General features: G+C 40.0%; 1 protein-coding gene across 6 annotated transcripts in view; it reads left to right on the forward strand.

The window, feature by feature from the left end:
- The first annotated feature begins 1,862 nt into the window (after nucleotides 1–1,862).
- Nucleotides 1,863–13,296, forward strand: part of LOC144058919 (connector enhancer of kinase suppressor of ras 2) — a 75,946-nt gene continuing 64,512 nt past the window's right edge. For all 6 annotated transcript variants that reach the window (XM_077577574.1, XM_077577577.1, XM_077577578.1 and 3 more), the window contains exon 1: nucleotides 1,863–2,216. In XM_077577574.1, the coding sequence (XP_077433700.1) occupies nucleotides 2,153–2,216 (64 nt within the window). In that variant the 5' untranslated portion in view covers nucleotides 1,863–2,152. The remainder of the gene's footprint in view (nucleotides 2,217–13,296) is intronic.

A 13,296-nucleotide genomic window follows, 5' to 3' on the forward strand; every position in this document is an offset into this window, starting at 1 on the left:
ACTAATAACTATATTGTGAAAACAAACTATAAATACTATTATTATTTTTATAATACTTATATATTATCAGAGGTGGGTAGTAACGAGTTACATTTACTCTGTTACATTTACTTGAGTCACTTTTTTGGGGAAAAAGTACTTTTTGGAAAAAAAGTACTTCTAAGAGTAGTTTTGCCACACACAACTTTTAACATTTACTCGAGTAGGTGTGTGAAGAAGTACCGCTACTCTTACTCCGCTATATTGGGCTACACTAGAATCGTTACCTGCCGCTCCGTTCATACATTAGATTTACCGTATTTTCAGGTAAGTGCTCCGCTTGACTGACTGTGTGGGAGCATTTCTGCGGACACTAGTGATGTGACGTTCATGAACGAACCGAGTCTTTTGAACGGCTTTTCAATGTGACGATGGGAACTAAGTCTTTATAGAGACCCAATCAGACTAAATCAGTTACTCAGTACTTGAGTATTCTTTTCAGCGAATACTTTTTTACTTGTACTTGAGTGATTTTTTTTTATGACTTATTTTTACGTTTACTTGAGTAACATTATTTTTAAGTAACATTACTCTTACTTGAGTAATTTTTTTGGCTACTCTACCACCAAGAACTTTTGGAGGTTAAAAAATAAGTATAAATATGCAAATATGTCAATCCACCAGTGCTGAACTGCCAGTATGCAGAGGTTGACTGATATTACCTTTTCTTTTTATTTGCAACTGATCATCTGCTTCCTATACCGGGTTTTAGTGTGTGACAATTTGAAAAGCTATTCCTGTCCTGAAGTAAAAAGTGATATTGTAAAATATTTGAAAAACGTTGTAATATAAGAAAAGAAGGAACATGCATTAAATAACTGTACTGATTGAACTGAATTGTAGTGGTGAGTAACAAAAGTTAAAAAGAAGGAATTGGACAGTCCTTGGGCCAAATAAAGGGGTAAATAGGGGTATGCAATGGTGATTTCCTCTGACAGCTGGATCACTGAGCATGGAAAACCGCCGCCAGTATTAATGTCTGCAATATAGGAGTAACAGCAGCAAAAAAGTAAATGCTTTAGCTCACAAATGAGTGCAAATTATTTAGCCACAGCAAGTTCTAATTGAAAACAGGTTACCAGTGTGAGTGACAGCCGTCAGTCGTGCCAGGATCCACTCGACTATTATTAATATTTTATTAATCATCCATCATATAATCAGATAAACATTGGTTTTGCATGGAAACGTATTGCAAACTAAATTTTTCAGATTACTATTGTTGTTCATTTGATATGGTTTAATTAATGACACTGCTACATTCAGTGATTGTATCTCAAGTTTGTGCTCTTTAGCCCCCTTTGAACGTGTGCGTGTATGAGTTTGTGTGGGGATGGTGACGCGTAATTCCATGACGTCACCCATGTCTCAGGTGCACAACAGGGGGCGCTGTCCCTCACAGCTGATCGCTTAGTCTAGAGTTGCAGAGACGACTGCTGCGGATATCCCCGTGCGTAGATAGTGTTGCTTGATCATTAGTCATGCACATTTCACCTTTCTGGTTGAGTCAGACTCAACAAGAAGGCATAAACTGTTCTCTCACCTAGCACGATTAACACATATTAGCAGGCTATTACAGGTGTTGCCTTCTATGTTTTATATTCAAGATTTTAAATGATTTTCAACCCATCCCCTAAACGCTCTTTGACCCCGTATTGTGAAAAGTGTGGATGGAAAGAGGAGGGGGCGCTGAACGAGATCCTCTGTATGATGTGCGTTGCACCATTTCCCGGTCTCTTTTGTGAAAGGTGGCCCTTATGATGCTGCAGCGAGGTGGGTTGGGGGAGAGGAGAGGGGAGGGGTTCCTCCCATCGAATCCCCTTCTCTCGGCGCGCGAGCTGCTGGCGGGAAGGCACGAGAAAGAGAGGGAGAGGGGAGGTAAGCTGGGAGCGCGTGTGCGCGCGTGTCTGTGCGTGCACGTAGATTGCACCACCGCATCCCGTTCACCGTTTCTGCAGGCGGCCATGCTCTGATGGAGGGAATAAAACCGACAACCGTCTCTTTACACTCCGAATTATCCGGCGCCACGTCACTCCAGATGTGACTGACAAGACGTTATATCATATGTCGCCTGCTTTCACTCCTGTGCTGTTTAACGCAGAGAGGCTGTGACATCATGGCTTTGGTTATGGAACCTATAAGTAAATGGACACCAAAGCAAGTGCTGGACTGGATGAAAGGTGAGTTAGGATCTCTTCTCTGCATCACGTCAATGTCCGGGCTTGTATGTGATCTGACTGAGGATTATCGGGTGGTGGTGAAGTGAGCAGCAGCGGCCACACGCTGCATGCGTGGAGCTTCTCCTGCCTGAATGAGTGAGTGGTTTTAAACGCAAAACCAGATGTGTTGGAGGTGGTGCAGTGAGATGGGTTTCCTATTAAAAAAAAGAAAAGAAAAGAAGTGAGGACACAGCATTCATCGTGTCATATGGTTTGTTTGAGAATGCGCCTTGCAAGGCAAACCTACAGGCTGATGTTGCTGATGCGGTCGGAGTAAGCACCATGCAGTGGTCTCATCAATGAATGTGGAGGATCTGTCATCAGTTCCTTTCACTGACACATGCTTGAAGCTCATATCACCACTCAATGTGTGTGTGTTATACAGTACTTGTGTGTTTGATTAATGCTGTTAGCTGCATCGACCCCCCCCCCCACCCCCCAACACACATGCATGCACACACGCCTCAAATCACACCAAACCTGAATGTCAGCCTGTTCAGTAAGATTCACTAAGAATTATGTGTCCTCATTCGGTGAGCCCTTTCAAAAGTCAGTATCAATAAGTGGCCATTAATAATATGTCTGTCTGCATGAGAGATGTTATAACTGATGGGGATAAGGGGAGAGAGAGAGAGGGGGGGGGGGGGGTACGGCTACTCACACACTGATCAGCTAGGGAGCAGTGTGACACTAACTGTGGCAGCCCTATTGACAGACATGAGAGATAGAGAAGGGGGAAATGGGGGTGTCCGCAATCGTGTGTGATCAGCCATTTTAATGGTGTATTTGTGCAGGCAGTACACTGGGGTTCTTTTTAATGGTGGATCACGATTCTGCATGATTCGATGCTGAGGTAGTTCAGAGAACCCCAGAGGACAAGGCAGCAAGCAAACATGGATGCCTAAGGTCCTTGACTTAATTGTCCTCATCAACCGGCTTCATCCTCTACTTAGGTGAATATTCAGTATGAACAACAGGAAATAGGAATAGAAGCAATTCAGAACACAATTTGTTTCAATCCAAACACAGTGGAGGAAAACCTGAAATACAATGAAGTTGTCACGTGAAGTGTCTACACTTCCTTAGGACCCAAACACAGACAAGGCATGGAAGTTGGGAAACAGAGTCTTAAGAGCCGCGTTTCCACGGCAGGAACTTCGGGGTAAATTTACGGGGCCAGCCCCGTATGTGCGTGTCTCCACTGAAGGAGCCTTCCCAACTGGGCCACATTTACAGGCACTTACGGGGACGAGCGGAGGTCCTACTTGAGGGTAGTTACTCCGCCGGCCCGATAAACTCCCGATCGAGCTTTCGTGCTGATTGGCTAAAAATTATTTAGTATAAAAAATTATCTTACCTTCATGCTCAACGATGATGCATTCTCGGCTTAAGTCTATTCCACCAAAACAATTATTTTTATGATTCTTTGCCTATTTTCGTTTCACTCTACTGTTAGCCTTTTCAAATTCTTCATCTAGATGCTGTCTCCTCTCACTCAAACTGTCATCCATGCCCAGTACATTTAACAAAAAAGCGGAAAAAAACGGCAACCGCCACAAATTTTTTTCTTTCCTCGTTGTTGTTCAGATTTTTGTGGCGCCGTGCTTGGATGACGTCACAGAAACGGTCGCAAGGCGATTACGTCTCAATCGAAACTTGTGACTTGCGAGTCAGCCTTTTCAAATTCTTCATCTAAACGCCGTCTCCTCTCACTCAAACCATCCATCCACGCCAAGTACATAAAATAAAAAGCAGAGAAAAACAGAAACCACCTAAAGTTTTTCTCTTTCCTCGTGATTTTCATCGTGCGGTGCTTGGGTGATGTCGCGAAAGAAACCGTCGCACGGTGTTTACGTGTCGATCGAAACTTGTGACGTCGCGAAATGGGTCGTACTCCGCAGTGGAGACACACCTACAAGCGGGCCGACTGAGAGGACGGTTCCTGTGAAAGTCCATCCCCCTCACCCCATACCCGAACGTCCTGCGGTTGAAACGCGCCTAATAATACCAAGTAACAACAGAGAGCAGGTCTGGATTCAGAAAAACTCGACGTTAAAAACCTGGATAAGAAACTTGAGCAAGCTGGATGCAAAGAAGCCTCGACTGAAAGAGCAGCGCTGGATGCATGTAAGCAACCTCAAACGTGGAAGTACAGCTTGCATGGAAGAAAGCTAGTGACGGGAAACCTCGGCTAAGGAACCTTGTCGTACTGACAAAAGTGTCATTCAGTAACTCTTGCTAGGGCAATGCACAATTCTATATAACAGTCTAGCCTATATAATAAGAGTGACATCACTGGACAAACTAAGAGTTACTAATATAGGCACACAGCCACTGTATAGCAACTGACTGCATTATCATCATAAGGACCATAATAACTGCATAAGCAACTGACAACATCAGCATTTCTTCTTCTTTTTTTTTTAGATATATTTGTCACATTTTGAAAAAGTACCTTATGAAGTAGTAAGTGTTGTCTCAGGCCTTTCCATGTGGGTGTTCTCCCTGTCATTGTGTGGGACCTCTCTGGATTCTAGGACTTCCAAAGATGTTCCCAAATGTCAAGAGTGGTAGACCTCAGCAGTGGACACTGAGTGAAGTAGCCTCTTCTCATCCATACATTCATGTGCATCTCAAAAGAAAGTGCCTCAGATTCCAAACCTGAGTCCTGTTCCAGTAATTTAAAAAGTAGGCGTGTTGTCATTCTGAACACTCCTGGTCTCAGAGATTGATTTTCATCATAACATGTCCCATGAAAGTCATTCTCAGGCACAGAATCCTACTTCGGTCTTTCATTTCCTGGATGCCCATCAGCCCTCTTTTTCTGCACTTTGTCACTTTATGGCAGTGACATTGAGGCCAATTTTAAAAGTGCTGAAGCAATTTGTGTGCCTTAACAAGTGACAACTCAATCTTTAGAAATATAACTTTTTTTTTGGTAGCAGGGAAACAAGTTGGCAAACGCAGTTGTTTCTTCATTTTCTTATCTCTTCTGTGGCTGATAATCTAAAGGGTGACTTTTTAATCACTATTATTTTTGGGAAATTGTTGAGAGGAAGCAATAAAGAACATTTGACCTTGTCTCAATTCAAACTCTCACGGAATAAAATGGCTGACGTGCAATAGCCACAGAATTCTCAAACATTTGCTATGAAAATTGCAGACTATGCAACATTTCACAATTTCTCCATAATAAATAGGGGTACAACATACATTTATAGGTAAATTATGGTTTGCCTTGGATCCTTCTCCTTATGTAGGCTTAAAAATCCTTTTCAGCATTCCATATCAATTACAAGTTCCAATATTATATTCATAAGGCCGACTGAGTGACTTCATGGACCAAATCAAAGTTATTTACCCTTATACAAAATAATGTAAATGTTCTTCAGGAGTGATTACATTTTTGGTTCTTTTTTACATTTATGTGATAAAAAAATTAAATGACCTTTCATTTAGACCTCTGAAGTAGTTTCCCCCCGTAAATGATAGTTGCATAACTTGAATTGATTTAAATCAATATCAGACAGCACACATGTTCCTGTGCCATTGTTGAGGCAAATTCTTAGCAGTGCACTTTTTAGGAATCTTTTCACTGCAAGGTTAATCTATTTAAGCAGAAGACTAGACTGTGTGCTGCTGAACGACTTCAAGCAGCACAACACCGGCATGGCTCATAGAAAGATGACTCATCAGCATTTATTTTGAACACCCACACTGGAGGACTTTCCTCTGTGTGCGTATTTGTGTTTGACAGAAACTGAATGTGGCAGGGTGTGTTCCAAAGACACTCAAATGTACCAAAGATGTTCATTGCTCTTAAAAAAAAAATCGGTAAATTCATTTTTAAATAAGAAATGAGCATTGTTATACACCAAAACATTTTTTAATGGAAAGTGTGTGAAAACATTGTTTAAATAAGTACCGTAGTTGATGTGTTGATAATTTATTTTTGTTTAAATGACAGCCTTCATCTGAAATTTTAAAAATAATAAATTTTGAGCCTTAGACATTGGACCTACTGTGTACGCAACGGAAATGCAAGCTGTACACGTGCTCTAAAGCAGTGGACCCCAACCCTTTTTTCACCACGGACCGGTTCATATATGTCCACAACTTTGGCGGACCGGCAACCCAGTGGGTGCTTGGTTGTTCGTCGGCTGATTAATAAAAGGCTACGACAACAAACGCAAGTCTACTACCGTAACAAAGGTAACAAAACGCGACTGAGATAATTAGCATCTTGACGTGTCAAGAGTCCGTCGTTAACAGAGAGAATCTGGTCACTTTTCAAAATAAAATATTTTTAAGCCTCGGCTAATCAATAAACCGGAAGTACAGTAAGTTTTATTTATTCTTTCAACTGTGCGGCCCGACGCGGCCCGGTCCAAAGGTGCCCACGGCCAGGTACAGGTCCGTAACCCGGTGGTTGGGGACCACTGCTCTAAAGTGTCCGTTACACAAATGCAAAACAAAACACCAATTGAATGACCATAGGACTGTTACACACACTCATTTGTACTTTTATGTGATGGCAGGGTTAACATTTTAGCTGACCTCTACTTTTTAGACTAGATTAGGTTATCAATATTACACAGTAGCCCCTTTCACATTCACTGTTAACCCGAATAAATAAGCAGAACTAAAAAAAAGTGAGGTAATCTGTTGCCTCATTTTTTTTGAGTTGATCAACTCAAAAGTTAAAGTTTTGCAGAACTTGATTAGTTTGATTAAACCAAATTATTTTTGGGGGATAGATAGTTACTTAGAAGCTTACTGTTACAGCAACTCAATTATTCTCAGTTACTAATTTATAAATGTTATAAAACCACTGGATTAAGTTAACAGAAGTCCAAACCATAAATACACTGTGTGTCCTCACGAGAATCCCGGGAATGCTGGAGCCTATCCCAGCTGTCTTTGGGAAGTAGGCGGGGTACACCCTGAACTGGTTGCCAGCCAGTCGCAAGGCACACACAGACAATCTAGCGACAATTCAGTGTTCAATTAACATACCATGCATATTTTTCCGAATGTGGGAGGAAACTGGTGTGCCCGGAGAAAACCCACGCAGGAACGTAGAGAACATGCAACCTCCAGCCAGGAAGGCCAGAGGGCCGGATTCTATCTCACAACTTCTGGACTAGGAGGCAGACATGTTAACCAGTTGGCCACCATGCCACCTGCTATGAGAATATGTTTATAATCTAACATAAATTATTATTAATTTATTTAAACCAGATAGTAAACTGAGAATAAATTATAATTTACAATTTCAACTAAAGGGCTAATATGATGAAACATCAGCTAATTTATGTTTTTAAGTTACCCAAAAACTAGTATAGTTCAATTTAATCAAAACTTTTTAGTACAAATTACTCATAAAAGCATACAAAGTTACACCAACTTAAATAAGTTTAGTTAGTAGTAGTTTTCATAAAACTTTGAGTATTGTGTACTTAATCTATTTGATTATTTTGAACGTTCGAGTTTACAGTGACTTGGCTTCCTGGTAAATCTGCATTAGAGGCATTTATTCGCTGCTGTTTCCATACTGCACATTCATACAGCTGTTGCAGCTTCACGCCTTCAGATAGTGACACTTCACCTCTCTCAATTCCCTTTTGTTTTGCCGCAGACTGAACAAACTGGGGTTTGACTCTTGTTTGAAGCTGGGTTTAGATGGAGCCTTGTATTCCAATTAGAATGAAACTAAAATGGCCAAACGAATGAAAATGCTCAATATAAACACTTCAATCGGAATAAACAGGGGTGATATATATTCCTTTTGTCTGTCCGATTTGATGTCATGCATACACTTCAGTCGGAATATCCAGGCTGCGTCCTGTGTGCGCATGCTCTGTCTTGACCTAAATGTGCAGTGACATCGTCTTTTTTGGACTTTAAAATGGCGGCTTCCAACTGGAGCTGGTCTACGACAAGAGAGCTTGTTTTAAACTATCGTTAGTTTGCTTTTATAAAGCTGTTGCTTTAATATAAGTGTAAAAACAGGTATAATACTGTGCTACTGCGCTGACCTTTATCTTGATAAATGATTTGATGTAATCATCAATCTGCTTTTGTCACCGGAAGTGTCAAATCCAGGTCCAAAAAGTAAAAATTCTGCTCCGGGAGCTCGTTTACCTGCTGGTTGATTAGAAGCACCTGTGGCTAGAGCCAAACCGTGGCACAGTTTTTACTTTATGAACCTGGATTTGACACCAGGGGCGGCGTGGCTCCGTGATAGAGTGGTCTTCTCCCAACCCAGAGGTTGTGGGTTCGATGCCTTTGTTTTCTACGTCGAAGCAAAACACTGAACCCCCAGTTGCTCCTGATGCTGCGTGATCAGTAGGTGAAGGAATAGTTGAATGTAAAGCCTTGTAGGGCCGTGTACAGTAAGGTGGAAAAGTAAATGAAGTACCATTTATCTCTGTGTGTCACACAGCTGTAAAACGGTTCTGATGCATGTATAATACATATCTAAAGAGACTCATGTACGGTTGACCAGAGCTCTTCAATGAATTCAAATCATAATGATGAAGAAGTCTAGATCTAAACAAGAAATCAACATTTGAGTTATTATACCTTGGTACGGAAGATAGCACCTTTAAAGTAAGACACAACCAAACTCATTGGAAGAATTTTCATCATATAGTAAGAGAATGACCAAAAAAAACCCTGATATCAAAGATATTCATCAGGGGAAAGAAGTGAGAGTTTCCTTTGACGGAGTAAATTGTATAGCGCATGCATATCTGCCGAAGAGAAGGACACCCCCAAATTAACAACACCTAAAAGAGGATGTTTCGACAATATCATAGTATGAGTAAGCAGGCAGACCATGTGCAAGAAGTGAAGTAGTGCACAAAGTATTTAATTCACTCGTATCATGCCAATCTTGACTTTTGATTGGCAGGATAATTACAAGAACTAGTAATGTCAAAACTCGACACTCCAAGGGTATTTTTTTTCTTTTTCTTTGCCTTCAAGTGGTATAATAATCACAAGTCAAGGTAAATCTCCTTTGTGCAAAAATTAAAATGCTTAAAAAATAATAATAAAATGCATGTACAATTTATAGAGAGCTGCGAAGATAATGTCTCATACCGCTCGACCTGTACTATTTTCCTTGACGAAGACCCATTGCTAAACAAGCTAAAAGGAGCATAATTATCACCTGGCATACTACAAACCATGGCAATAACTTGATTAATATGTGCATGTAAATGTGAGCACTTGTGTGAAAACGAGGTAACTATTTAAAATGATTTGTGTGCCCAAACTACATACCATCATCATCATCATCATCATCATCATCAGTGAGCCGATTTACAATTTCACCATTTTTCTACCCTGTATACGTTATAATCTAAATACTACATGTACAGCAACCTTTTTGGTCAACCATGTTGATACTATTTTTTTTTGACTCAGAACAAAATGTGTACATTGCATTGAAAAACCTTTTTGGGGGTAAAGAGCAACACAACATCGAATCAACTTTTCTTTTTCTTTTTTCCCCTGATAAACTGTATAAAAGGGTGTCTACTTAAGCTGTTTACATGTTCTGGTCATTATTTTGACATTTTAGTGCATGTTTGTTGAAAGTTGCTTGAATTAAAACACAATTTGGCTGTTTGTCCTCCTTGGATGAGCACAGACTACCCACATCACTTCCATGAAACTGACTTAGTCGCTTGGGTGCCCACTCGTACACGCCTCCTTAGTTTGCAAACACCTTTATATCAATTTTCAGGTTAGTGATTTATTAGCATAGCATTGGGTTAGTTTATTTTTTATTTTTTTTATCAATAATTCTTTAGATCGCAGTTTTCTGCTGTCAGTCACAGCCAGACCCCGCCCAACCCGCTCCCTCTTGCAAACCCAACAGTCCTTCAGGCAACACCCCCTCTGAGCGCCGCTTTTAAATATTAGTGAGGAGTGGAGCAAAAGTCCAGTTGCTGTTAAAGTTGTTAAATTGTACTTTAAGGTTGTTGGTAAAACAAACAAACAAACAAAACAAAACAATGTTGAATGAAGTATTTCCCCCCCTTCTGCTTGTAATTAGAAAGTAACCTAACCTGGCAGTCCACCTACAGTATGAACCTTTTGACCAAGAATCTATTTCTGATCAACTACCAACTAATAGCATATGGTTGGTTCTTTTCGCAGCTGCTTGATCCTTCTACCGAAAGAATCTCCCTTCTTTGTTTGTTTGAATCTACTAGCAAGTGGGTGAAAGACCACTTTTACTACCAGTCCATATTCCTTTATTATTTCTCAGTGGTTTAAATTGGAAAACATATTGGTTATGTTATGTATAGACTTCTCATGGCTGTGATTCCATCCTGTGTATTCTCGTCTTTAAGCCCAAGCCTGTTTACACTGTGTTCCACATTTTTAGACATATAGAGTCAATTTTACTCTAAAAGGACTATTCAGTCCCACTCTAAACAGAGTAAAGTTTACACTTGGAACAGAGTAAAATACTGAAACAACAACAACACTGAAGTGTTGAGGAACAATCCCACAATCTTCAGCATGGAAGACAGCCACTCTACCACTTGAGCTATGCCAGACTTACTCTTAGTTAACATATTGCTGGTGAGTCCAAAAGAGCAAACATTGAGGTACGAGGATTCCACCTGACATCTGCGATATATTGACACAGAGCAGGAGTGGCATGGGTCAGGGGTTAGGTTGGCTGTCTCCCAACCTGAAGGTTCTGTGATTGTTCCTCATCTGTTTTTTTTATTTTATTTATATTTTACTCTCTTCCGAGCATAAAATTGACTATGTTTAGACTGGGAAAGAATATAGTCTTTTTCAGAGTAAAATTTACTCTACAAATCTGTAGACTACAAACATTTGAATTCTCACTTTTTGGTGGGAACATACTGCACATTTTGTTGCTCCTATTTATTTAGTCTATTTAGTTCATTGCAATGTTTTTGTCAGGCAAATGCATCGTATGGTAAGAAAGCAGTTGTTACAAGAATTTGAAATTGTTTAGCTGTGAGCTGTTTTTGCGATAATTGTTTCAGTGTGAGGCACTTCATACAGATGTAGTGTTAAGTAAAAAAAAATTTGGTGAGATGATTTAATTTGTTAGTTTGGAATCCTTGGATATATATTTTTGTAAACGCTATGCAAGATTGGCATAATTGCATAATAATAACTGTTTGTACAGTGTTTTTGTGCTATCATTTGCTCTTGCTGTCTCAATATATGTGTTTGCGTTATTTTAAAATTGTTTTCTATATTTAAAAAAGGAAGTGCCATATATGTCATAGAAAGATGCCCATAAAGTATTCAAATAGGAAATTTCTATAATGCAGATTCACTTTACTGCGGGAGTTGTAAAGGTGATAATATCAGAGGTTCCTATGTTAATTCAAAATGATCAGGAAAAAAATAAATAATTTTGAAACCTAGTCAAGAAATGTGTTGGTCAAAATAACTGTTTTAATGATCACTATGTAATGACAAATATATATATATTTTTTGAGGGTGGTTTTGTCCAACAAAATCCTAATTATTTAAGAAGCTGATACAACTGGTTATGATCCCAAAATGCTATCCACTGTAAATTATATTGACTATTTTGGAAAACGAACATAAATATGCATCCCTCTATTTTCTACACCACTTAAAGCGTAAGCTGGAGCTGAAACTTTGGTTGAGAGGCAGGTTGCATTCTAGACTGGTCCCCAGCCAATAAAATAGCATTAACATACACAGTGTAATTTTAATAATCTGGAATAATGTACGCACATATCCATAGAACGTTTAAACAATGCCTTTCACTCCTTTATTTACACAGTAATAAGCAAAATAAATCCAGAAATGTTTTTATAATGCATTTTTATCGACTCAGATACAAAGCATTCACCTGTTTCTATGTGTGCAACCAGAAGCAAGAAACACACAGTTCCTACATGGTAACAGGGGTAAACAATACAACAAAAACATGCAATGTGTATGAAGTCATAACAATTATAAAATGGGTTTGATTCCTCATGTTGATATTTTTACATGCATATTTGCAATCCATTTCAACAGGAGATTTTGTCGGTTTCGGTGAACTTCATGTACGCATTTATGGACACACGCACACGCATTAACACACAAACTTGGGAGCAGGAGCTTTAAGTGGGGCATTGGTAACCATGGAAACCAGATCTGATCGTGTTGGAGTCACAACACATGCCATAAGATGGGGAGGCATAAACTACACACAGATGCCCGCTACACATGCTTGGATAACCTATAGGCACAGAGTGAGGCACATATGCATGCAGCATCACACACACACACACACACACACACACACACACACACACACACACGCACACACACACACACACACACACACACACACACACAAACACACAGCCCTTCGTGTGCAATGACTCGAACGATGAGGGAGCAGGAAATTTAGGAATGGGAAAGCGTGCTGCAAAATGAACAAAAAGCTTCCCTAAGATGGGGGAGGAAATGAAGCCATGATGGAGAAACGGGGAGAGCACAGTTTATGGCTGAGCTGTGCATAGAATGAGAGATGCAGTGGGCATCATATCAAAGTACCAGCTCTAGCCCGGCGGACACTTAGACAGAGGGTCCTGTGTGTCTTTTTGCACCTGTTGTTCCAGGAGCAACACTTTTATTAGGGTGATTTTATCATAACACCCATTAGTGTGTTTTGATCTCAAAAGAGGAAAAACACACAAAAAGGGCATTTTCCTCCCTGTTTGTGGTTTGTTTAATCAGGTGTTAAAGGGGAATTTAACCCAATTTTTTTTGTCTATAATGTTCTATGCAGCCCCACTAGTTTAAATATGGCATTTCTGGTTAATATTGTGTAGGTGGAATATGAGTTAAGCAGCAAATTCAGCTGTTTTTACCCATCTCAGGGGGCGGCCATTTTGCCAGTTGCTGTTGACTGAAGATGACATCAATGTTGCTCAAGTCTCAGGTAACAACCAATCACAGTGCAGCTTCAGAAAACAGGTGAGCTCTGATTTGTTGTTGCTTGTGCCCT

Source organism: Vanacampus margaritifer, chromosome 10 (genome assembly GCF_051991255.1).
Source record: "Vanacampus margaritifer isolate UIUO_Vmar chromosome 10, RoL_Vmar_1.0, whole genome shotgun sequence".
NCBI lineage: Eukaryota > Metazoa > Chordata > Actinopteri > Syngnathiformes > Syngnathidae > Vanacampus > Vanacampus margaritifer.